Consider the following 22,030-nt stretch of genomic DNA (forward strand, 5'->3'; position numbering starts at 1 on the left):
AGGCATTAAGGTCATGCAATATAAAGGTTGGTCAAATCCTATTTGCAGCAGGTCCTGTGTTCTAGTTTCAAGTCCAGTGTCTTCATATAAATATTTTTTAGAAGCCCACAACAAGTAAAATCTAGTCATGAGAGGAAGAAAAGACTGGAAGAAGAAATAAAAAGGCTTTTTTATGTTTTCCAGTGCCATCAAACATCTCACGAGTCCTTAGATTTTTGTCTTGAGGTTTGTAAGCTGTCCCAGATTACTTAAAAGGAAATTTTTACATATCAAAAAGGATCTTGGCGTGAAACTGCATATGTGAAAATAGTTGTATCAAGACTTTTCCTTATTATAATTATCTCTTCTCTACTCCATTTGGAGGATACATGCAGTTGATGCCTTTTCAGTGTCGCAGCTAAGCAGACAAGTCCGTGTGCTCACAACAAATTGGTCACATTGTATCCCAATTTAAAGAAGAATTGTATTCTTCTTTATTCTACATAATCAACCACAGTCATCCTCCTCTGCTGACCCACTGTTAGGCTTTATAGTGGGGGAAGAAAGGAACAGTAAAAAAAAAGAAAAAAGAAGGATGCAAAATAAGGGGAATAGGGCCAAGTCCTGACCCGCTCTGCTGTTTGCCCAGGCAAAGAAGTGAGCAGGCAATGGCAACACCCCCAACCAGCAGGAGGATAGCGTATTACAAGAAAGAGAAGCAACAGCGGCGGTGTCTCTTTCAAGCGTGCAGGGGCATGGTCTCCTAAAGCAGCGTCGAGTCAGAGATTAGAGAAAAACCGTATAACTGGAGACGAATTACAGGAAGGGGAGAAGTAGCAGTTTAGTGAAACGCCTCCACTTGACTGAAATAGTTGCATTTTAAACGTTGTGCAAGTTCACAATATAGCAGCGTGGACACTGGGGACAACAAATATTGTGCTGTTGCTGTTTTGTTTTGTAGAAGAAAAAAAAAGAAAAGAAATTTCGGCACAACTCCTCTGCCTTACTGACTTTAAAGCAGTCTACTGAAAAACAGCCATACTTCTTTACTTCATGTACCCTGTTAAACGCTTGACCAGTAAGTTGATGATTTCAATCACTAGTTTTAAATCTTTTTCAGTCCATCACGATATTCATTTTGTAAATTAAGGTTGCGTTTTGCATAAAATAGACAACAAAGGATGACAAGCTTCAGGGCATTTATGGTGGCTGCCTTGCGACTGACGAGATGCCACCATGTGAGCGTCAGTCTCGTTCTCATCTGAGGTTTGTAAAAAAACACTGGTGTAACTGTAGCTACATCCATGTTTTATAGACACCTGCGTCGGCTGCGTATGGCAGGTACACCTGTATGTGTTGTGGTTAGCAGCTAGCCCGGGAGGCAGAACGAGATGTTTTTCTCTTTGTTTGCAGCTAAAAAGGCTGTTGACTGAGCGAGAGCTTTGGCCGTCTTTTTCAGCTGCGTCTCACGTGCAGTTGATGTTACAGCTGTTGCAATCAATAAAGCTGTCTGCACACGCTGTCTAACAGTTTATTCATTCATATTGTACTCTGATTGGCCACAACATTAAAACCACTGACAGGTGTAGTGAATAACCTTGAATTTACATTGATGTTAGTTGACATGTACCACCCATGGGAACAATGCTGCAGACCAAGCACACCCCGCCCAGAGTAATGGCACACCTCAATGGCAGCGGCATCCCCCAGCAAGACAATAGAAAAAGTGATTTATAAACAGAATCAGTTTTTTAAAAAAGGATAAAAAGTCTTTTTCAAAGTGATCAGCTAAACCCACCTGACCTTCTGTTTTAATATTTAACTTTGTTAGTTTGAGGTCAGTATCCTTGGCAGTCAGAGAGAAACACTAGTATTGATCTGTTATGTGCCAAGAGCCTTGCAGGAAGGAAAGCACAAATGTAGTGTGTCATCCCAGGCCTGCTGTCTTCTTTAGTTTCATCTGACAGCTCTCTTCAGTTCTTCTGCCTTTGAGTGTTCATTTAAAAAAATCCTTTAAACCCTTTCTAGAAGCTATAATCTAACTTGTATCATAAAATCACTCTTCCATTCATTAAAGTTCTGTGAGGCTGATTAAAATGACGGAAGGCCAAATTAACAATCAGTAATACTAGTAAAATCCCACCAATGAATAACAAGTGGGATTATAGTCCGTCTTTTCTAGTCATGACTTCTCCCACTTTGGCCCCAACGGCTTCTTTTAGACACTAGGTGGAGAAGAAGCTTTTGAGAAGTAGTGTTCTTGTTCCTAGCTGGATGCTTGTTTATTTTCCTGTGAATCACAAAGGGCAAGAAACCAAAACCGGTAAGAAAACAACATGGGAGGGACGGAGAGGAAAAGTGGAGGAAATTTAATTAGCGGTTGTCCATTCCTCCGGTCTCAATGTTTGGTCTCAGCAGGGCAGAGCAGTGGGCAGCGGGAGGAGAGAAGACTAAAAAGCATCTTGATTAGCGGCAGTCTCAGTCAGTGCATTTACACGTGTGTGTGTGTGTGTGTGTGTGTGTGTGTGTGTGTGTGTGTGTGTGTGTCTGACACCACAGGACATCAAACCACAGGGAGAGATGGGAAACGCTGTCTGTGGTGCAAAACGGGCAAAGACGAGCTCGTGTATTTTTATATACAGAGAGAGATAAAAATGCGACGTATTCTGCGAAAAGTTCGAGTTCAGTGATTGCACTTCATCCATCATTTGTTGTTTATTGTGCCTTCGGGACGCACATAAGAAAACCGAACCATTGCTCAAATTTCCCGCCAAAATAAATGTAATTAAAAAGAAAAGCAAGCATAAAACGAGGGCCATATTCAACTCGATGCTTCATGAAAGTCTCTCATTTTGTAAAAACCACAGTGTATCCTAAGTAATCTTTGTTTTTTCCCACATGATGACAAGATAATGAGATTTCATTGTCTTTTTTACATAATTCTGATCGAGGTTTTTTGTGAAAACATGTTTTTTTTTTTTGTTTTGTTTTGTTTTGGTTAATTCAATCTGCTATCCGTGTTCAAAACAATTGCGCTAAAAACGGCAATGTTATAACATTCAAGCGCACATTCTCATCTGGTGTTTACGGTGTTTCCTGGAAATTATAGCCACGGGAGAGGGCTTAAAGAGAATATGACGCCACTGATAGGTGAACATACTGTTGACTGTTGCACTGAATAAAATTCATTTAAAAATGGTAACATTTGAAGCCAATGTTTAAACGTTACGGCCTTCTCGGCCGAGATTCCAAGAAATCTGTGGGGATCCAAAAATGTGTTGTTAACAGACACATGCCACAGATTGGCTTGTCGGTGGTGTCACTCGATGAAACATGAGTCCTACACGAAAATCAAAACCGCCATTTTTTGAAACCAGGCGACGAGGGGAAAGGCTACACTAAAAACAACAATGTCGTCCGAGTTTGACAAGCAGGAGTTATACCATCGCCTCGATGTCCTCCATTGTTGTGGTGTTCATGCCACATACAAATGACGCCACGGTACTTTATAGCATTGCTATACAGACCCCATTAGGTGGTCCTCGATTGTAATGGAAAACAAGCAAAACTGAGTGGAGCCGTGCAGGTACTAGTGGAAAAGGGCTAATAGTGTCTCAAATTCACTGGAGAAAAAGACACCAAAACTAAAAAACATGGGTTAGTTGTAATCTTCTTTGTTATTTTTTTTTCTTCTAGGAAGTGAAGTTTATAATTCCTTCCTATAAAGTGACATGCAGCTTAAAGATTTTCACAGCAAACATGATACTTAGTATATGGGTTTTGATTACATGCTGCTTTTTACAGACTGCAGAGTAGTAGGTAAAGGTGCATTCCATTTGAAGTGGGAAGTTTGAAATTTCAACTTCCAGGTTGGAATTTTCAGCTGGAATGCCCCCTCATGTTGGATTTCCCACTTGGAAAGTCCACCAACTCTGACTTTGCAATCCATGATGGCAGCAGCAGCGCTCATATTTATATTACTGATGGACAAAAATGCAAACTTCTTACATGCTTCTCTCTTTTAAATGTTTCTGAATAAAATCATGTCTACATGTGGGGAAAATGTGAGTTCAGCCAGGCAGAATCGAATCAACAAATAAAGAAGAGAAAATTGATCCGGCGTTTAATGGCTGGTACTTTGTGTTTTTAAGGTCACATTTTGAACAGAGACTAAAGCAAACACCCACAACTGTTTGCCAGCATTGAGAACTGATAGCTTTTTTTTTTATGGCATTACTTTTCATTTTGGATTCTGTCAGAGCTTTATGAGTTTAGTTTAGATAAGTCAGGACTTGGTATTGTAGATAAGTGTGCATGAGCACGACTATGCATGAGTCTTATTATGAGGGACAGGGAGCACTCCCAACTACACCTCCCTCTCTCTCTCTCTCTCTCTCTCTCTGTCTGTCTCAACTCTTTAATGGGGTCGGCTCCTTGCCAAGTTCCACTGGCAGGCCTCCTCAGAGGTGCCCCCTCACACACCCATGCACACACACACATATTTTGATAGCACAGTTCACTTGTATAATGCTGGTTATGCAATAATGGGTGAATGGCCACCCAATATTGTGCGCTGAGGCAGATACAGAAATGGAGAGGGGACACTGGTGTCCCACACATCAGCCAAAGGGCCACTACAAAGGCGGGCTAATGGACCGCCCCCAAAAAATCTGTTTTTTTTTCTTTAGTCCAGCAATATCAAGAGAGATAATGAATACGGCTGATTTTGTCAGAAATGACAGATGATGTGTAGTCTTTGTCCACCATAAACCTCGGAGTAGTGACTCTAGGTGAAAGCTCTTTGCCTCCTAAGGAAACCTGGAAATGTCTGCTTTTTCTGCCTCACTTTTTACAATTTTTCAGCTCTGGGGCTTCAGTGCAAAGAAAGTCCTTTGGCTGGACTTAGGGGAACTGATTACAGTGTCACAGTGACAAAGATAGTCATTTCATGCTGTGTGTGTGTGTGTGTGTGTGTGTGCATGCGTCCTGATCAATTATATGTACAGCACAGAGATGGGGTCAAGGGTCAGTGTACCTGAAGTTTGTCTGATAGTGAGTTCATTATATCTGCTCCAGATTTCTACATCTCTCTCAATCTGTCATCCTGGACAAATCTCACAACTATTCATAAATACTGAGTCATAAAAACAAAATGTGTTAAATTTGGTCTAATTCAAGCAACCTTACCATGAAATGATTCAAATCAGGATCAATATAATTAAATTAAACACACAAATTACATACTTGCACACATCCTGCTTCACAGCAGGTTTAAGGGTTGGACCACACATTTTATTTGAATGTTTCTTACTCAGCAGGTTGTAAGTCTTATTGTTTGAGGAACAAAACTGTTTCTTTCATGTTTATTACAAAATGATAGAAAATCTCTGATAGCCAAGCCTGTGAGCTATCTTAAACCAACAAATGGCTAATAGTCATTAATCTGGCAAAGACAAGCAAATATATGCCACCCAGATATTTTTCTAGAAATTGGCGAAGCAGGGAGAAAAAAGCAGTAAAGACCTAACTTGTAAACATCAGATAAAAGTGTGATTCCTATGAACAGTGAACCCTTACCCCAGCAGCTCAAATGAAACCATGATTTATGGCAGACCTGCGCTCCATTGATCGGACGCCATGTGAACATGTTTTCATTTGGGAATGAGCTTCCCGGGGAGTCTCACCAGGTCAGACCTAATAACATTTACTTATCACTTTCAATGCCGCAGCCGCATTAACAGGTAGGCATGTACACGATGCCTCTCGTGCTTCTTTCTGAGTTGACATGATTATCGTGATGGATCACCCAATCTAGAAGTGGGTGTGGGAAATGTGCTATAACCCTGTAGCACCATGTGGCACACTCGCACAGACCCTGATGAAGTAACATTGACATTATGCCAGCAGATTATTAAAGTTGCCTGTCGTCTTAAACAAATTTTAGGGCTTAAACCATTCTTTTATTCAGCGTCCTTACTCCTCAGCACATGGTGACCAGGTCAGCATCCACTTCCTTACTTCACCTCTTATCTGCATGTTGGATATTAATGGCAGTCACTGAGCTCACTGAGTGCTTTAAGTGATTCTTTCCCCTGTGTGTTTACTTTGGGTGAACTGTCAGTTTATATGAAAGTGGTTGAATGGAGAGGAGCTCAGAGGCCTGCCGGCCCCCATCCCCCATCGGTGTGACACACAAGTGGATTTTTATGTGCTCCGTAAATATTTGAAATGGTGCCTTAGACTGCCCTTAGGACTGTTGTAACACGCTGCAGCTGCGAGAAAGCATTAATATTAAAAAAAAAAAAAAAAAAAAAAAAAAAAGGGAGCGAATGGGCGAGTTCAAAAGTTTGTGAGGATGGAATCAGAAACTGAACGGTGACTCAACTAGGGCTGCACGATTAATCGTTAGAAAATCGCGATCTCAATTCATACTTATGTGCGATCTCATTTCCAAATGACAACGATTTTTTTTTTAAAAAGAGAGAAAAAAGACGACGACGATTGTACCGCATTTTGATCCGGGACGTAATCTGCATGAAAACAAGCGCTCACTCTTCCTGCTCAACAAATGACAAGGGCGGAGCCTTATACCACGTGGTACAGAAGCTGGCTGCTAAAATTAGCAGGGGAAAAACAACGGAGAACACGTCAGGGACGACGAGAAAGTGACAGGAGAAAATCCGTCCCGGTCAACCACCCAAACATCAATAACGGGAACCTTATACAGCGCTTCCCTATACACGTCGAACTCCTACAGGCACAAAGAAATTACGGAGGCTATCACTTATCACCTGAACAAAGATATGGCTCCCATCAACACTGTGCAAAACGAGGGATTTAGGAAAATGATCAACACCCTAGACAAACGCTACACAGTGCCGTCCCGCAACTATTTTTCTATTGTTGCACTACCTGCTCTATACACGCAGCGTCGAGCAACGGTGGAGACGGAATTTCAAGCAGTACAACATTTTGCGGCAACGACAAAATGTGAGACATTTGTTGTTTTTATGTTTATTTATTGTTTTTATGTTCAGTCTTATGAAGTTGATGTGCAGTTAATAAGTGCAATAAATATTTATACTGGAAAAGAAAATCGCGAGAGAATCGTGATCTCAATTCTAAGCCAAAAAAAATCGTGATTCTCATTTTATGCAAAATCGTGCAGCCCTAGACTCAACACTAGTCAGGTGTTTTTAGCACATCAAGGTTTTCTGAGTGACATTGTGTCCTTGTAAATGATTTCACAATAGCGCGGTCTTAATATTACAGTGGTCATGACACAACAGTAAGCAGATCCGGCAGGATCGCTAAACCTGCTGATTAAATGACACACAGGCCAAAACAGTTATGTCGAATATCTGTAAATAGAAAAACATGTTACGACAGAGCAACGGTTTGTCGGTGAAGTGCTCACATCAAACGGTGGGAGATGAAGAAGGATTAGTTAGGTGAGTAAGTGCTCCTAATCCTGCTGTTTTGAAAATGTCACGATAATACAGCCAGGTTTTGTCTGCTGAAGTTCAGCATCCACGGAGAACAAAGGAGAGACGTTTCAGAAATGCTTTTCTTTCTCTCAGCTGCAAAGGCGTCCAATCAGATGAAGCATAGCCACATTGAAAACTCTGATTTTATTTTAGCTGAATGTAAATAATGTCTCGGCACACATGCCTTCCCTGAAAGGGAGTGAGAAAAGGACATGAAAAAAAAGAGGGGGTGACCACATATGAGAAAATCCACGGGAGAAAAGTATGCCTTTATCTTTTAATAAACGGTAAAGCCAGGAGGCAACATGAAATTACAGCATAATAGCAGTGGAGAGTCTTCTGAAGACTTAATTGCCTTAATTATAGCAGTGCGGAGAGAGAGAGAGAGAGAGAGGGAGCAGGAAAGGAAAGCATGAGCAGAAGGAGGAAGAAGGAAAAAAACAAGGGAAGCAGAGGAGAAGAAAGGTAGCAGTGGGATAGAAGAGCTGGAGCGTGAGACAGATGTTGCAGGTGTATCCAGGTGTAGTTCGGTTTGCACGTGAGCCTGTGTTTTTCTGTTAAACATGCATTTATAAACACACACGGATGGCTCTGTGTGTGACACAGAGTTAATATGCCAACTCTCGGTCCGTGTGAATGACGGAGTGAGTTCTACACTGAGAAGAGACTCTTTCCAGACAAGTGAAAATTTCGCTCCCTCAGATCTTACAAGCTGGCAGGTTTACTTAGGGATGCTAAACATAGCTTTCATTTTCCTCTGCGTCTAGACTGAGTCCTCAGTGCTTTCTGCTGCGGTTTTTGTTCACTCGGGGACGATTGTACCCTAATTCTAATGTCTCCGAGCCAGCGGGAAGTTTGTTTAGCCAGCATTATTGTGAAGTACCTGTAAACCCCCCCCAACCACCATTTTGGCAGGCAGTTCGGGTTGAGAGTTCAGCTGACTTTTGAGCATGGATGACTGATCAAGAGAGGGAGAGAGATCACGTCTCAGCTTTGAGAAAAATATTAACTTTTTGCAGGATTTCACAGTGAGACAGTTTTCGTTTTGCCTTGTTTTTGACCACCTCTGTTTGCCTCGCAGGGGTTTTGTCCTCATATGTTTACTTTTTGATTCATGGATAAAGATCAAATCTTACAAACTACCGTTGGTTGAGTAAAAAAGTACAAAAGATGGGAAATCATGGTAATCTAATATTATCTGAACACTTTATAGTGTTTCAAGTTCTTGATCAGTGAATCTCCACTGGTGAAAGAAGCTCTGTTTAAATATACTTCACTTCAAAGGTGTCAAAAGTAAAAGTACTTCTGCAGTAAAATGATCTTCTTAGTGTTTATTGTATTTTTTATTATAGATGACATTGTTATTCACTCATTATCACAAACCGGGGTGCTTGGGAGTAACTTATTAAATAACAGTTTGTTGTATTTTATGAAATTACACTACACTAAAGAAATAGTTCCATAATTACATCACTACATTTTATCATTGTCCACATATGTAATATGTTGACAATGTACCAGTACATGGTGGTAAATATACCACCAAAATTCCCATCTCCTTGTTTCTTGAACAATTCACCCTTTAATGTTATATTAGTTTTTATAAAACCCAAATATTGTAAACTGTTACTTGTCAGGCAACTTTCTGTCTTATTGCAACTTTCATCGCTGAAATAGCTGACAGCATCGGTCGGTCTTGATCTCGTCTTTAAGTACGAATGAGAAGATCAAAACGCCATCGTGACTTCCTTCCCGATAAGCTTAATGACCAGACCTCTTTGAAATCCCTGTTGAATCTCAATGAAAGCCCACTTTTCTAGTGTGCAATTCATCTTTTTTTAAAAGGTTTACCACAGACGACTTGGTGCTGTCTCAGATTTCTTGCACAATGTCTCGTTAAACCCAGTTTGACTCATTGAAATAAACCGTATTTTAGTTCTGAGCAAATTTTTTAACCGTATTAATCCATCTTTTGGTGTCCGAAGATTGTAATTTTTTTTATGGTGTTTTTTTTAAGCAAGCCAGTTTGCCTGTGGGTGCATTTTTGTTGTCGTCAGGCAAGTCCCTGCACTGCAGCGCGGGCCTGCCCGAGTGGAGATTCTTCAGGAGGGAGATCTCTTTCTTCTCAAAGCGTCTTACCAAGAGCTATTAATTATTAACTGGGAGAGCTAACATCAAAGGAGCAGACTTGTGCTGAATTAAATGGGGGCTGGAGCCTGGCAGCGTGGAGCTGAGAGAAAACTGGGTGAGAGGGAAAAGCCGATTCCACACCGCTCGCTTTTGAACTTTCCAAGTACAAAAGTTAAAGAAAAACGGAGAAAGAAAAGAGCAATGCTAGTTTATGTAAAGGAAGCAGAACGAAAGAGAAAGTTGGAAGCGCTTGTACTTATTGCGTGTTGCTGTTGTTTTTCATGGGGCTTTCCTTCACTGCTGGGAATGATTGATTCAGTTTGTTTAGTTAATTAGTCTTTAATGAGCTATGAAAGCCAGATTCATAAACATCTTGTCTATGGATTAAGCCAAGGGGAAATCTAATTAAGACAGCTTGAAATTCAGAGACATGATATGTTTACATTTTCCTGAAGCTGATGTTCACTCAGAGTCACTCAGAGTCAAGCCCCCCCCATCAGAGGACTTTTGTTCCTTTTGTTTTTCTTCCCCTGTGCTGTAAAATAAGCCCATGTACTGAAAATCTAACTATTCTATACAGTTTCATTATTTGCTGTGAATGCAAATAGTAGCAGTGGACTGTGTAAAGGAATTAAAAGCTGCCAGTTAAGTTGGAAAAAGTTTATTTCAAACTTGCTTTAACTTCACCTGCTTGTTCTTGGACAGCTATGTTAATCATTACCACCTTCCTACAGACTCAGGAAACACCGGAAACTTAAGAGTGTCACGCAAGCATCCTGTAGAAAAGCTAATCTAGGGTAAAGTCACAAAAATGATATTAAATAATGGATTATTTTGAATTTAAAAGCCTTTTTACTTTTCTTCACTCCTCATTTTTACACAGGACCTTTAGTGGCCTGTTTTTACAATTCTCTGCCATCCTATAGACTCACTCATGACAAGTAATTGATAAATTAGTCAGCAATTATTGTCAGTTGAAGCCTTTGTGACATGATGTGCCATATAGCTACCAATTCGACAAATAAAACTTGAATAGCGCACCGAGGGCTTTACAAGCCTTTGATTTGAGGAGCGCTGAGGGCCTTTTTGAGACCCACGGTGGTCTTTCTACTGAACTACATGGCTGCCCTTTTGACAAATGATGTTGAAAGTTGCTCAACATCCCATTGTTGAATGTTGTTACCTCAGAAATCAACATGATATGTTAGGAAAAGAGCAATTGTGCCTCCCCCGCACATACCACCGCTCCCTGTCCCCACTCCGTGTCCGTCCTCCGTGCCTGCAGAGTGGAGCGGTGACACTCTGCAGCCAGTCGGCAGCGGAGTCACAGCACTGTACATTGTCACTTTGATCTTCACCCCCCGTCCCTGTTCCCTCCAGTTATGAAGAACGCTGGCAAGAGCCCAAGGGCACTTGATAATACCAGGATATGATCCAGCCGCGCTCTTTTAGATCATGTAGTGTAGACATCAAAACGCTGTCTAAATAGGGCACCGTGAATCAGGCGGGGTGAGAACGGGTTGTAGGGGAAGGCAGGAGTTAAGATAAAGGAACTATTTTTTTTTTTTTTTTTCCCTGACGAGGGGAAGCCAATTTGGATTCTGCAAGGAGATACTCAGGGTTCTGCAGATCCAAGCATTTCCTTTATCTTTTGCCTTTAGCAGAACTCTTCAAAAGGCCTCTGTGTTATGACTTTCCCCCCTCTCAGATGAAAGGAGCTCACAGTTTTAACAGCAGGAAATCCATGATAACTTTATTTAACTTTTCTAAACCTGCACAGCAGAGTTGCATCACATGGAGCTGTGCATGCGTTAGTTCCTTATGGAAGTGTTTAAGTCTCTGTCGTATTATTAACTTAATATGGCGCAGATATACGTGGAATGACATCATGGTGGAGAAAGCCACATGTGCATCCAAGCAAATGTTGTCCCCGGCTTGTTTACGTCTCATCTGTTCGATTTAATTTTTCCTTCTCGTTTTCTCGCTTCAGATAATGTGTGTGAAGGTTACACTCGGGCAGAGAACTCCCTCTAGTGGCCTTGAGTAAAATGTGAAATCCAACTTTGGGAGTTGAGTGTCTTTATCGGTATGATTATGCATTCCCCAGCTATTTTTCCTCAATATATCTAATGATTACTTTGTTCTGTGTTGGCAGGCAAAGAGAGCGGTGCAGCGGGGAGCCACAGCCGTCATCTTTGATGTATCTGAGAATCCGGATGCCATCGACCAGGTTTGTACACACAGAGAATTACTCCGGCATTCACGCTCTCAACAGCACTGAAACGGTCTAATCTGTCTCGGTCTCTCCGTGAAAGACTCTCCGCTTTTCATTTCTGAATGAAGCTTAGCAGCTTGCCCTGCCCTTCTGGCTGGCAGTGTATGAGTGTGTGTGTGTGTGTGTGTGTGTGTGTGTGTGTACAAACAATGATCTTTCTATCTTTAGTTCTGTTCAAAAGCACGCGGATCAGCCTCGCGCATTCAGCCATTCCGGGCCTTTCATCTCTCCCAACTTGTGTTTGGAGGAGTGCACTACACTCTGTGAGGACTGAAAATTGATATCCAGGTTCAGCTTTCACTAGACCATGACCAAACTCTGTTGAGCTCACAATTGCACAGGTAGCATACTTTACCTCACCTCCTGAGAGCGTTCTTTGAGTGCAAGTTTAGGGGAGCACAGGCTAAAGTAAGAAAGCATATCTCTTGTCACACAAATCGAGACAGTATTCCTGACTCCCGTGTCTCTGCCGTTAAGAGGTATAATACTCGAGTTGCTCCTCTTGAACGCCTTTGTCGCAAGAATTCTCCTGTGGTATTCATTCCTGCCACACCAGGCCTGGACTTGCAGGGTTTTTTTTTCCCTCTCTCCTCGCCTCTTCTTCTCTGCTGCCGGATCATAAAGCGCGTAGCTGAGAGATAAAAGGGATTGCGCGCAGACCACATGAAAGGCAGCGCTAGGCGGCTGTGTTAAATTCCCCCGAGAGGCTTTTCCAGTCAGAGCAGCCCGATCAGCAGAGACAGGAGTCACAAGGCCAAGGGGCAGGGAGGAGGAGCTTAAAGAGAATTAAGGTCCTGGGGCCAAAATTAGGAGAAGCTTTATAAACTTAATGTACTTGACCTCCTTTTTCCTCTGTTTATACTGTAATGTGGGGCCAAGTGCCACTTGGAGTTTTGTTTTGGGAAAAGTTAAGTTTATGGTTAACTTTGTGCTTGTGTACTGTATTTTTATTTTTAGCTAGTTTTTATTGGGGCATTACTTGTTAAAGGGGAAACTCGAGTTGCAGTGGAATCGTTTCTCAGAGTAAGAGCAGCTCACCAGAATCAAGCGGGAGATCAAAAGTTTCAGCATCTATACTTTTAAACCAGAACATACAGTAATTCACTGGGGAACATGACGACAGCAGAAGAAATAGCAATGTGAATATATCTTCGGTATTTCCCTTGGGCTTTTCAAATTACAGATTCCAACCAGCAGACGAGCGGGAAGAACAGAGAGGGCGAGGAGGAGTAAAGGAGTATGCCAACTGACTCAAAAGCCAGAACATACTATTCACTGACTATTTCCTCCTACTCCCTCTGGCAAACGTGGCCGCAGTTTCCATGTCTCGGGCCTATAGGTCATTTTTCCCAGCTGGGAAAAGTTTAAAACTTTTTACATTCACAAAGGTCACCGGTTTCTCTTTGCCTCATATCCTCTTTGTCTCACACTACATATATTAATTGGTCTAGAACAATCCACCAGAGAGTGGTTTAAAATTGTTGGAGTTGAATAAAAAAGAACAATCAGTCCCAGGTATAATTAAAAAGGCCTCATTTTTGCATATTTGACACAAATGCATTTGAGCTCAAGGTTTAATATCCACAGACCAAACTTCAGCTCAAGCAACCCTCAAGCAACCCTTTCCATGAACTGTTTCTACATATATAAAAACAGCTTGAAATTAAAACTATAATGGAGCTAAAAAAAAAACAAAGGTTCAACCTGTCCGTACCTCCATATTGCAGTGGTCTGCTTTGATTCCAGACAGACACACACATCTCCCCTGGGGTTTGCGACAGGAAGGGGATCTGGCTTAAGACTTTGCCTGAATCAAAACATGCGGAGCGACCCACTGTGGCGTCCCCTGGAGACGAGGGATCCGCTATTTCCACTAATTAAGGAGGAAGGGTAGTTCTGACTGTGAAAGCACAAACTTATCGGTTAACTTGCGATTGACTAATACCACAGATAATCCTCCATTATGAAACAGAATAACCGAGATTTACAAAATAGACTGAAAACTAGTGACCGAGTGCATAAGCTCAACAGTAAAGTGTTTACAGGGTCAGTACAGAAAGAGGTTCACCCACACTTCTTTAGGACCAGAGCTCTGATTGGAACCATAGCTGTCGCCACGAACAACACTGGAAAGCTACGTCCATGTTTTATGGAAAAAAAAAAAAGAAAGATGCTTTTTTTTTTTTTTTTTTGATCATCTAAAAATAACCTACATATAAGAAAGCCTTAAACAGTAACGTTCAGCTAATGTGAGTTTCTCTCATTGTCTTCACACGAGGTCGGACATTGAAGTTATCATTGTGTGTGACATAGTGCTTTGGTGCCACCCTCTCAGTAGATATGTTATTGGAAACAAACTATATTAGTTACTTTATCCCTTCCTTTAACCAGCTTTGTTCTGATTGGCTGCACGTTGCAAGAAGAAGGTGGCTGGGGCATCTGTGCTCATACAGGGCCACAAAAAAACCTGTAAATGTGGAGTTCTACATAGACAGACCGCATTATTTAAAACCTTGGCCGTGCATAACAGGTCCCTTTTGAACACGACAGCTTTCATGTCAAAATTACAAAACCGGTCTAATTTAGTTAGAAAACAAGAGGCCTGTGTCTCACGTGTCTTCTTTCTCCGTCTCCTCTTCAGCTCAACCAGGTTGCTGAGGATCCCTTGAAGCGGCCGGTGGTTTACGTGAAGGGCAACGACGCCGTCAAACTGATGAACATCGTCAACAAGCAGAAAGTGGCCCGTGCTCGGATACAACACAGACCACCGAGGGTAAGTGCTTACTCACAAAAAACCCTCAAAATCGCTCAGTGTAGATGGAGTGCATGTGTGTGGGACAAATCTCAGGCGCATGTGAGGAACTTGGGGATGAGGTGAACATGTTTGTGAGGCCCACGCGGCAAAACAGCGCAGAGAAGCTTTGGATGTGAAGACAAACGAAAATTCCAGCTGTGAAATCTGACCCCTTTTCCTTTCTTCTCTGCTCTTTGCTGCCCCGAGGCCAAAGACTTTTTCGCAGCACTTTGAGAGATTAATATCAGCCGTTCAAAGAGCTGTTTGTTTGCTTGGAATATTTGATAAGAGACCTGCACACTTTGAGGTCAAATAACTTGACATAATGAAACCTCAAGAGAAAGGATTGGTGATGAGAGAGACTTTTCAGGGAGCAGTAGTGTAGCAGTGTAGTAAAAAAAACAAACCGTATTATTATTGCTACTGACTCGTTTAAGCTCTAGTCTGCAGAATGGTCTCAACTGTGTAGTTGTAGCTCGAACCTGTGCAAATTACTGACAGAGTGAGAAGACAGTGATGCACATGGCAAAGTGAACTGGCCAGCATGTATAATCATCCACGTATCTGTTCTTTAACACGCCACTGAATTATGCATGAAGGTCGCATTTTATATTATTTGCATTGAGCGGCGAATGAGTCACAGCTTTGCGTGTTCTGGTCTGCTGAGCAAGTAACAAAAACTATAATCAAATATGTCGAAATGCCAGTAAATGGAATTTTCTTTCTTTTAAATGCAAGTCTTTATACGATGAAATAACCCTTTTAACGAGACGCATGTGTTTCTGTTGCTTTCCTTTTTCCACAGCAGCCCACAGAGTATTTTGACATGGGCATCTTTCTGGCCTTCTTCGTGGTGGTGTCGTTGGTTTGCCTCATTTTGCTCATCAAGATCAAACTGAAGCAGAGAAGAAGCCAGGTTAGTGAGGAGCTCAAATAACTTGAGAAACTGTTTCATAATATGCCAGTCTGTGTGTGTCACAACCAAACGTATGCCAGCGTCGTGCTGAAAACACACCCAGATATACAACGCCGTGCCTTGTTTTTCCAGTCAGCACGACTTTAGTGGGAGTTGGAGGCGTTGCGTCAGGCGACAGTAGCTCTGCCGCTGATTGATTCCCCTTCTGTGCCGACAAAAAGCTCTCGGTGGAGGCTTACGTCGGGTGCATGAATCAGGATTAGCATTCAGTTAATGCTGATGCGAGGCTGGCTGGAGGAGCCAAGCGTACAGAGATGTCATGACGGCGCGTAAAACCTGTCGACGTGGTCGTGACTTCGTTTGGTGGTTAATTAAGTGAACTCGCCTCACACCGAGGGCGGATTTATCACACGTAACAACCATTTCCTTCTCAAAATGTGAAGAATTAATGAACTGCTTGTGGTGTAAATATTGCTTAAACAGTAACTGTAAATCCATTACGTTACTTTTTTGGTTTTAATGAAGGATTCCTCAAGGGATCGTCCTCGCGCGACTCGAGTTAATTAACAGACGGAAAATCCTGAACTTTTAAAGTCCTCGTGTTTTCTGTTTGTTAACCCTGTGATGGGAATTCCTTTCATCCCAAATTCATTGCTCTCTTGCTAATCAGGGTGTGGGTTGTGACCTGGGATAATACCCTGTGGAGACGTGATTTAGTTAAGCCAGAGCATAAATAACCGTGTCTTGTAAACAAGTGATGCACCATCAGTTTAGGCACTCAGTACTATAAATCACAATGTCTGCTCCACACGAGTCATTTAGTTTAATCCTAGTAGGCAGTTCTGTACGTGCCGACTTATCAGTCAACATTTCCTAATAAGTAACAATTTTAAGGCGACGCAAAGCAAATTAAAAGATGAAACGAGGACAGGGAATTAAAACCAGAAAGATGCTCATGCATCAGTGAAATATTGCAAAATGATGCACTGTGTCAGAGGGAGAAGTGTTAAATCATGATGTCAGCCCCCCAAAACACACACTTGCCAACAGTAATGTGTAGACACTTTAATGGAATTTCTTTTGAAATCGCTCATCTCAGCTTTTATGTCAACTTTGCTTCGAAAGGTCGTGCAAAAGTCAGATGTTGGTCTCAAATGTGCTGCTACCCCCTCTGACACTGTGCCACACCCTCCTCTCCACAGAGCTCGATGAACAGAATGGCCATCCAGGCTCTGGAAAAGATGGAGACAAGAAAGTTCAAGGCCAAAGGCAAGGGACAGCGCGAGAGCAGCTGCGGAGCCTCTGATTCGCTGAGCAGCAGCTCCACCTCTGACTGTGCCATTTGTCTGGAGAAGTACATCGATGGTGAGGTAAGAAGAGTTTTTTACCTGGGGTACCCTGAAATCTGGAAGGAATGAAGGAGTTATTTCACTTCTCTGAAGCTTCACATAGGTTGTTTTTTTTTTTTTTTTTAGGCCGCCTTCGTGACAGACCATATTATCAATCAATCAAACTTTCTTTGCGTGTAGCACTGTTTAATAATAATAATGGATTGGATTTATATAGCACTTTTCAAGGCACCCAAAGCGCTTTACAATACCACTATTCATTCACTCTCACATTCACACACTGGTGGAGGCAAGTTACGGTTGTAGCCACAGCTGCCCTGGGGCAGACTGACAGAAGTGAGGCTGCCATATTGCGCCATCGGCCCCTCTGGCCCCTCTCAACACCAGTAGGCAGTAGGGTAAAGTGTCTTGCCCAAGGACACAACGACCAGGACAGAGAGCCCGGGGATCGAACCCGGCGACCTTCCGGTTACACATGCGCTTCCCAACCTCCAGTGCCACGGTCGCCCCAATGTCTTTTAAAACTGAGAAATTGATAATAAAACTGAGCAAAATGTTATAAATCTGCACAAATAAAAAGATGACCATGGATGAAAGGGAAGAAAATAAAGCAAAGCTGGATTAGGAAAGACTGTGCTGAATGTTGTCTGCTTGTAACAAAGCAAAGCACTTTTATTTGATAACTGCCGACACGTTTTGTTTCTTTAAATCAGATTTTTTTAAAATGAGAATATTTCAAACTGTTAAAGCAAAATGCATAATAATGCAGTCCAGACTAACAGTTTGAGTGACACTTTGCAAAACACCGAAAAGTTCAACACAAACGCAGGACTAATGTAAAACATCTGCATTGAGATGGATGCTTTTAAACGCTTCAAGGTTCACGCAGGCATAAGTGAACCATATGGGAGTCAGAATGCTTAACTCTGGTCGTGCTAAAGCGGTCATCCACCCGCCTCGTTTGTTTTCTTTTCATTGCATATTCTGTTGACATGAAACATAATGCAGTTTTTATGGACAATGGAATGGAAGTCCCCCTGATGTGCTCGGGGACCGCAGTCCTGCGATCTTTAGTGACACGCTTTCCGCTACCTTTTTAGATGTTTAGCTCAGTCTTTCAGAGCACCTGGAGAGATAAGGGTACCCAGAGTGCACTGGATTGTGATTAGGCTTCCTGTTTTCGCATTGTGGCCTTCTTTAATCCTTCAAGGAGTCATTGTCAAATTATGTATCCTAATCTTTGTAGATTTACAGTAAGAGCATTGCTCATCCTCGTTCAACGATGATGGGGGGGACAAACCCCAGTGCCCAGAAGGGACGTAGTGGTGTGTGTGTGTGTGTGCGCGAGAGTTTGTGGTTATGTGTGTCTTCGGTAAGGAGGAGAAGAAAACAGAACAAAGCATGGCGCCAGGATTGCACAGAGGAAGTGGCGATATAAAAGACTGAATGGCATCAAAGCTGTTTTTGAGCAGTGAACCAAGCAACAAAAGAGCCTAAAGATGAGTCATATTAAGCCACACAGTAAAGTATTTGTGGCAGTGAAAGGAGTGCTCCTAGTTTAATACTTTGGAATTCTTCAAATGGAAAATTATCATATTTAATGGTGTATGAGTAAAAGCCTGCTTTGTTTGAAAACGTGGCTTCATTGAGCATTAAAGTTGCATTTTACTGTGGTGTGAGTATTGTGTTTGTCCCATGATGTCAAGTTAGTTTTAAAAAGTCAATTAGACTCACGATCAACCGATAACAGTTCAGTGTAGCTTTGCTGCCACCTTCTGGACACCAGGCTTCTCTTAAGTTCACATTAATTCACACTTAAACTTTTCTGCATATATAATACAACTGCAACTATGAAATAATACATATAAAATGTGTTTTTAAAGGAGACCTGTTGGATACATGGGAAGTTTCAAATAATGTTATCAGAGTATGTGCAAGTTGTCTCTAGGCTTTGTATGATGTCAGAGAGGATGGGTTTATCGCTAATATGGTCATCTTAGGGACAGAGCTATAAATACAACGCCCCCACCCACCTGCCGTTCAAATCTTTTGTTTGCAAGCAGCAGCCAATTAGATGATAGCTGTATTAAAGGAATCAGGGGAACGCTGGCTTAAAGGGTGGGTAAATGGAAATAAATGGCTTGTTTCCTGCATCACAGCCGAGTATAAGATAAAATGAGGAAATCTTTTTATACTGCAGTCACTCTTTTAGTAACCAAGGATGGACATATGGAGCTTGAAACCCCTGAAAGCTGATTCTGCTCATCAGGATGTTTTCTGTCGGAGAAACGTTTCGTCACTGTTCCATGTGACTTTCTTTCTTTGTGGAGACCAAAAACATTTCTCCGTTGGAAAGTACGAACATGAGCATGCATCAAGATATTAGGACTCCTTTAATGCAATATACATATGAATGACTTATTGGTAAGAAATTAATTGGCTTGAAAATGTTGAAAATGTCTTAACTGGGTTTAAGAAAAACCCCCAAAAACTAAATGACTTGTTTGGGTGTTTGATTTTTTTAATTTTATTTATTTATTTTTTACATTAATCATTTGATTTTTTTTTAACCACTGACACAAACCAGATATATTGAATGTTTTTTAAAATATTTCTAGAATGAATTATTTATCGGACAGTATTATGAGATTTAAAAAGATTATATCAGCGTAATTAAAAATAAGAGCATGCTTTTGATATATTTCATTGCTGTATTTGCTGCTGTTTGTGCTTTGACAGTGCATGAAGATTAACTGCTGAATTTTTTATTTTCTCCTGCAGGAGCTGCGGGTTATCCCTTGTGCCCACAGATTTCATAAGAAATGTGTCGACCCCTGGCTGCTCCAACATCACACCTGTCCCCACTGCAGACACAACATCATTGGTGAGTTGATGTTCAACCTCTGGTTATGCTGAGGGTCCCTTTTAGAAATGTTTCTTAATGTTGTTTTATTTGTCATCACAGAGCAAAAGAAGGGAAATCCAGGACCAGCATGCATGGACCCCGGCAATCCAGTCCATGGCAGGCAACGAGTGGTCCTGCCAGTTCATTACCCGGGAAGGGTGCACCGTGCTGGTCAGGTGACAGCTTACCCAACTAGAACCAGCATGGACCCGCATGGCAACCCAATCACGGTGCTCACTGTGGACCAGCACCCAGATCCCCAAGGTCTGTACCCACCCCAATCGACGTCGGCCTTTCTCCGGAGCTACCACCCCACTCTCCTGGAGCATTCAATCAACCCTCACCACTGTGGATTAGAGCACCGTGGACCCCCTGCTTACCCTTCACAGCCTCATCATGTTACGTTTAAAAGACCCAAAATCCATAATCGCAACTTCTCCCGGGCAGCCTGTTTTTCGCAGTATGAAACCATGTACCAGCACTACTACTTTCAGGGGCTGACTTTCCCTCAACCTCCTGATGGTGGCCAAGGATCTGCTGTGCCAGGGCAGCTTGGTGGAGGAGGGGTCCACAAGAGCCACCACAGCAGGGCTTTTCAGCAAGGGCTGTTGTACCCCACGGTGGTACACATGGCACCTGCGTCTTCTTCAAGGATAGCTGATAATGGCAGCACTTCTGGCCTTAGCTGCTATCACGGGCACCGCTCAGTGTGCAGCGGCTACCTCGCTGACTGTCCTGGCAGTGATAGCAGCAGCAGCAGCTCTGGCCAGTGCCATTGTTCCTCCAGTGACTCCATGTTGGACTGTACTGAAGTCAGCAACCAGGGGGTCTACGGTAGCTGCTCTACTTTCCGCAGCTCACTGAGCAGCGACTACGATCCTTACGTTTACCGGAGCAAGAGTCCGTGTCGGGGCTCCGGGGGGGAAGCGGGAGCTACGGCTTGCAACACAGTTTCAGCTGAGGACTCATCTTCCCCTGCACCCTTGGGACATGACTGCCTCCAGCTCCCAGCTGGAGCTTCAGGATATAACACGGGGGACCATCTCTCCAACTGCAGTTTGGAGCCCAACTATAGCAGTCGCTCATCACTGGAACCCAGGGAGAACAGCAAAAATAGTACTACCTCAGCCGGGGCTTCAGAGGCTGCCGGAGGTGACAGGGGACAGGGGGCACAAGAGGAGTCGGGGGAGCTCGGGGCCGCAGCCTGTAGCTGCTGTTTTGAGGTGCTTCCGCCCAATGTTGAGTGCAAAGGGCAGGACTTGGACCAAGCAGGGCGTCTTGCCTCCGAACGCTGTCACAGGGAAATGGACTTCCAGGGGTCAACCTCCAAGAACTACTTTGCCTCTGAGCAATTGTGCCCTTCCTCTGAGCAGGTGAGCTATGAAGGGCTGCCTTGCTGCTTCTACAAAGAGATGAAGGTCCACAGGGCCACAGCAGGGCGTTATACTGAGGACTACGCTGTTAATGTGCAGTATGCACACGCAGACTCAGAGGCCTGCTCAGGACAGGGCTGCTGCGAACTCAACCAGAGAATACCCATTATTCCTGAGGACACAGATTGTGAATCGGGTACAGGGGCAGAGACCCAGAGCAGTTTATTACCAGTCAGTGTCACAGTGGAGACGGAGTTGCGGACAGGGGAGCAGCGTGAGCCCACGGACAGGTACTTCACCTCAGGACAGTTTAGAGGTCACCCATACCTTCAAGAGGAGGAGACCAGGGCTTTGTTTCACCCTCAGCTCTCTGCAAGCCCCACTGTACTGGGAAGCAGTACTTCAACATATGAGGGAGGTTTGGGCATATGAACCTGAGTCCTGAAAGAATGGGACAATGTATGTGGTACCGTGTCAGTCAATCATTGAAACCCTCAGTTGCCTTGTTCTAGCCTTGCTCTCTGAGCACTGAATGTTATCATCTTAGATTGTGTGGATTTCTACTGAAATGGCCTGTCATTCATATATATATATATATATATATATATATATATATATATATATATATATATATATATATATATATAAGTTCATTCCTGTGGCCACAAATGATACTACACACATGGATGGAGGTTGTTAACTGAAAATTCAATTGGGTTGGTATTGGCATCTATTTGAAGACTTCCTGCTGCCATGAAGGGTTTGCAATCTGGGCCCAGTTTTTAATAAAATCTCAACTCAGTTTTGTTTTTATGTGCCAGC

The 22,030-nt window shown here is 42.7% G+C and overlaps 1 protein-coding gene across 2 annotated transcripts in view; it reads left to right on the forward strand.

Annotated features, from left to right (window-relative positions):
* The window catches only part of znrf3 (zinc and ring finger 3), a 65,185-nt gene extending 43,372 nt beyond the window's left edge, over positions 1-21,813 (forward strand). The window contains exons 3-8 of one of the 2 annotated variants that reach the window (XM_026186148.1): positions 11,752-11,826; positions 14,513-14,644; positions 15,471-15,581; positions 16,784-16,951; positions 19,712-19,814; positions 19,896-21,813. In XM_026186148.1, the coding sequence (XP_026041933.1) occupies positions 11,752-11,826; positions 14,513-14,644; positions 15,471-15,581; positions 16,784-16,951; positions 19,712-19,814; positions 19,896-21,640 (2,334 nt within the window). In that variant the 3' untranslated portion in view covers positions 21,641-21,813. The remainder of the gene's footprint in view (positions 1-11,751; positions 11,827-14,512; positions 14,645-15,470; positions 15,582-16,783; positions 16,952-19,711; positions 19,815-19,895) is intronic. The other variant, XM_026186149.1, reaches the window with a different exon arrangement.
* Positions 21,814-22,030: the final 217 nt, after the last annotated feature.

The sequence above is a fragment of the Astatotilapia calliptera genome, chromosome 12 (genome assembly GCF_900246225.1).
Source record: "Astatotilapia calliptera chromosome 12, fAstCal1.2, whole genome shotgun sequence".
Taxonomy (NCBI): domain Eukaryota; kingdom Metazoa; phylum Chordata; class Actinopteri; order Cichliformes; family Cichlidae; genus Astatotilapia; species Astatotilapia calliptera.